This window comes from Buceros rhinoceros, unplaced genomic scaffold, assembly GCF_000710305.1.
Source record: "Buceros rhinoceros silvestris isolate BGI_N320 unplaced genomic scaffold, ASM71030v1 scaffold6997, whole genome shotgun sequence".
Lineage (NCBI taxonomy): Eukaryota > Metazoa > Chordata > Aves > Bucerotiformes > Bucerotidae > Buceros > Buceros rhinoceros.
Window position 1 is genome coordinate 62,136 of NW_010420416.1, and position 3,755 is coordinate 65,890.

At 41.7% G+C, this 3,755-nt stretch overlaps 1 protein-coding gene across 1 annotated transcript in view; it reads left to right on the forward strand.

Annotated features, from left to right (window-relative positions):
• The window catches only part of LOC104496221 (BDNF/NT-3 growth factors receptor), a gene marked incomplete at its 3' end in the record, with an annotated part of 49,492 nt that overhangs the window by 37,444 nt on the left and 8,293 nt on the right, over positions 1-3,755 (forward strand). Inside the window, exon 3 of the mRNA XM_010139304.1 lies at positions 1,625-1,755. Coding sequence (XP_010137606.1) covers positions 1,625-1,755 — 131 coding nt within the window. The remainder of the gene's footprint in view (positions 1-1,624; positions 1,756-3,755) is intronic.

Genomic DNA, 3,755 nt, shown 5'->3' on the forward strand with positions numbered 1-3,755 from the left:
GGACAGGAGCAAGCCGTGGTGGGTCTGGTGTGGCGTGGGAAGAAGCTGTCTTGGTCCACTCCCAGAGCATGGTGGGCTGGTTTGCAGGCTGACCTTGGGGTTTCTGGCATGTGCCAGCTCTGGATCTGGTGGAGTTCTGCTGCTGGGGTGTCGTGTCTGCCTGGCAGACTCACGATGGAGGCACCTGAGGAAATCTCTTGCTATCCTGGCTTGCTGCAGCACCGGCTCCCCTTCCATGCATGCACGTGGATACAAAGTGCATTTATATGCAGCGCACTTGGGTTATATTGCCATTGGCTCAGGGTGCGTGACCCAGATATTTTTTGCTCGTAGACTGTGGGCTCTTTCTCCAAATGCTGATGACCTCCAGCAGTGGGGTCTGGCTGTGCCATTTCTGTTCCCACTGCCGTTACCAGCAGTATGTCATTTTTCACCTTTTACTGGAGGTAAAGTGGTTTCTGCTTAAGTAGAACAGATGGAGCAGGCAGGCATCCAAGCATAGAGACAGAGGTTGGTCTGCATCTGAATATTCCCTAAATTATTGGCAGGTTTCAGTCCTGGTCCCTACAGTTAAGCAGTCAAGGTGAGGTTCATGCCTTTTCAGAAGCTATCCTGATGCCTGTGCACTGCCATTTACTTCACTGTGTTTCAGGTTTAAGTTGCAAATGGGCTTTGTCCAGGCAGGGTTAAATGTCAGTATTTGCAAATGCAGCTAAATTCACTGAGGTTAAATTCATCAGTAGATGCTGACTGTTTTGTGCGTTTTCACCAACACAAGCTGTCAATCCTCTTGAGTTGTCCAGTTGAACTGCCCTTACAGCTGCTTTATTTAGCTTCAACATTGCAAATCGATGATGTATTCTGCAAAATGTGGTAGTCTTTTGAATATTAAGACTTCCAGTGGAAGCTTGTGCTGAAAGGCAAATGAAGAATGAGTTGATCAAAAATGCTCAAGGACTTTAATATCTGGAGCAATCGATTCTAAGCAACAATTCAACTAAGACTGTCCACTATGCTAACTAAAACCTTTGTCCATCTTTTATTTCTTTTACTTCAGAGCAGTACTTGAAATTGTGTTTGCTAAAATGTAATTTCTACCTTATCATAGTATGTAGCATGGCACAGAGAGGGAAAGCAGTTGAACAAGTGGTAGGAGAACCAGAAACCAAGTAGGATTTCAAGCACATTTTGTTATCCTGGGTTGGGTTAATTTTAAAACTTTTTGGCATTAGACGAGAGAGTTCGGCTGTTGTTAGATGTACAGAAATGGAAGCGGTGTGAGAAAGCTTTGGTTTGCTTTCTCATTCTTTGACTTCTTCACATTTTTAAATAAGCATCATTGGCTGTTCCATATGCTCTCCAGCAGTCATCCTAACACAACGATAAATGGCCTTTTCCCAGGTGACTCTTAATTCCCTATCTTCTTGTCCAGCGTGTGTCCTGCTCTCCAAATATAGTTATATTAACTCGGTCTTTTGGACAAAGCACTAATGATTCAAACACATGGGCAGTTTGATTCCTTCCACGATATGCACCCTGTACAGGCAATCCTGTCTCCACGTGGCTGTAAGTGTGGGCTGTGTTTCATCCTGGCCTTGACCTCTGTTTTGTCTTCTCTTAACAGTTGTGCAGCACATCAAGCGCCACAATATCGTTCTCAAAAGAGAACTGGGGGAAGGAGCCTTTGGCAAAGTCTTTCTGGCGGAATGCTATAACCTCAGTCCTGATCAGGACAAGATCTTGGTGGCAGTGAAGGTAAAAGAATCTACACTTTCCATTATTAATTCATGGTTACAACTAATTTATTTGTAAATGGTTGTGTTTGCCTATTCCATAGCCCAGTGCAACTGCTCTGATATATGTGGAAGGGTTCATAAGGGTAATGGAGTGTTAAGAGAATGCAATATTTGATCTCGCTGTGCATTATAAAATGAGAGCTGAATTGCATAAGGAAAAGGGGGAAACAGATTGTGTCGCAAAGGGAGAAAATATTTTATTATCTATCTAAAACATAATCAGTGAAAAATAATGTGTAGGTCATTAAAATACATGTTTCATATATGTATGTCTAAAAAATGTTCTATTGCTAGCTAAGAGAATAGGTTATGTGTATAATTGCCAGTCGAAGAAAGCCTTTTTTTTTCAGGGTTATGCCATTCTTTTAGTCAGCCACTGAAATCATCTGTGGGTAATTGTCATCAATATAGCTGCCAGGAATGTTATAACAACCTTGTGGATAATAGTGTTATGTGCTGTTAAACACCGACTGTATGGAAATCCAGAAACCATGATATGTTAGACCTGGAGCAGTGAATCTTGATTTTACAGTTCCAGACAATCCTCCCGAAATACAGTCCAGAGGAGGAGGAAGCTATGTGAAAACAACCATAATCTTGGAATTTCAAGTATGCAGAACAGTTCTCACATTTCTGGGGAAAAAAGAAAGGGGGGATTTGTTTTGTTCTCCTAAAAAGCATAGACTACAGGGTACATTGGGAATCGTAAGAGTAAGAAGATTTCCAATTTGATGTCAGAACTTGGACCAAACCTGCTGCCCCGTACCAAGCCTTTTCATCCCCCAGAGTGGAAGGGCTGAGGTTGGTTGCTGACCTCAGCTATGGATATAAACTAAAAATCAGTATCAGTGAAACTACACTGTAAGAGTTTATAGAGTCGCCCTGGTAACAATGTTTTATCTCCATCCATTTTTATAAAAGCTGAACAAGGTGTTCTGCATTTGAAGTATCTAATTAAGGGCAGAGGAGATACATGTTTACAATTTGGGCTGTGCCTGTGGATCAGAAAATAATTTTAATTGACCAGTCACAATTAGGCAACCATGTGTATGTTTTGGATTAAACCATACAGTTAAAGAAACTGAGTAGATAGTCTTTTTGAATTTGGAAATAAGGAATAGAGTTTTGGATCCATCAGTGAGAGAACATGAAGAGAGGATGGACATGTAGACTGCTTTCATGCTTCATCAAAAATAACTGGGTGTTGGGGTTTTCCAAAGTTACAAGCTTTTTGATACTTGGGAGTTGTTCAGTCATGTTGACTGGTGAGAAAAAATTGAGCCCTGAAGAAATATATCATAGAAAGGAGAAAGCAAGAGATAAGAGATGACAAAGCTAGATCTGAATTAATTTTCTATTGTATTTTGGTGAAAATAGAGTGGAAATTGCCTTTCCTCTATCACTTCAGGGAACTGCTTGAGAGGAAACTGAAAGTCTTTCCATTCACTTGCTTCCTTTGAAAATCCTGACCAAATGGAGCCTAACACTTCTGCTGTTAGATGCTGCACCGCGCTCACTCTCTGTTGCTCTTTCTCAGTGTAATTCACAAGGTAGAGCATTCAGCCTTCAAAAGGAGAGATGTCTCCATGGATTTAGATGTGACAAATCAGTTTTCTGGATCAGTTGTCATAGTATTTTTTTTTACCATACCCACTCTTTGCATTGTCCTCGATAAGGATCTTGAAAGCAGCTGTGTGGAGAATTACCTCTGGGGACAGGATATGCCCATTTTGTTTCCCACATCGACTCTTGAGATTGTGACTGGCCACCATTAAAGAATGAATTTTTTGGCAAACTGTGTCATTGGATTGATCCCCATATAACTGAGGGGTTAATTGCCTGGCACTTCGCTCTTTCACCTGTAGCTCACAGGTGTCTTCCAGTCACAGAGGAGGTCAACAGAAGAGACCTCAATGGTCTACAGAGAGCTAGCCAGAGGATTGTGTCCAGACCCTACGG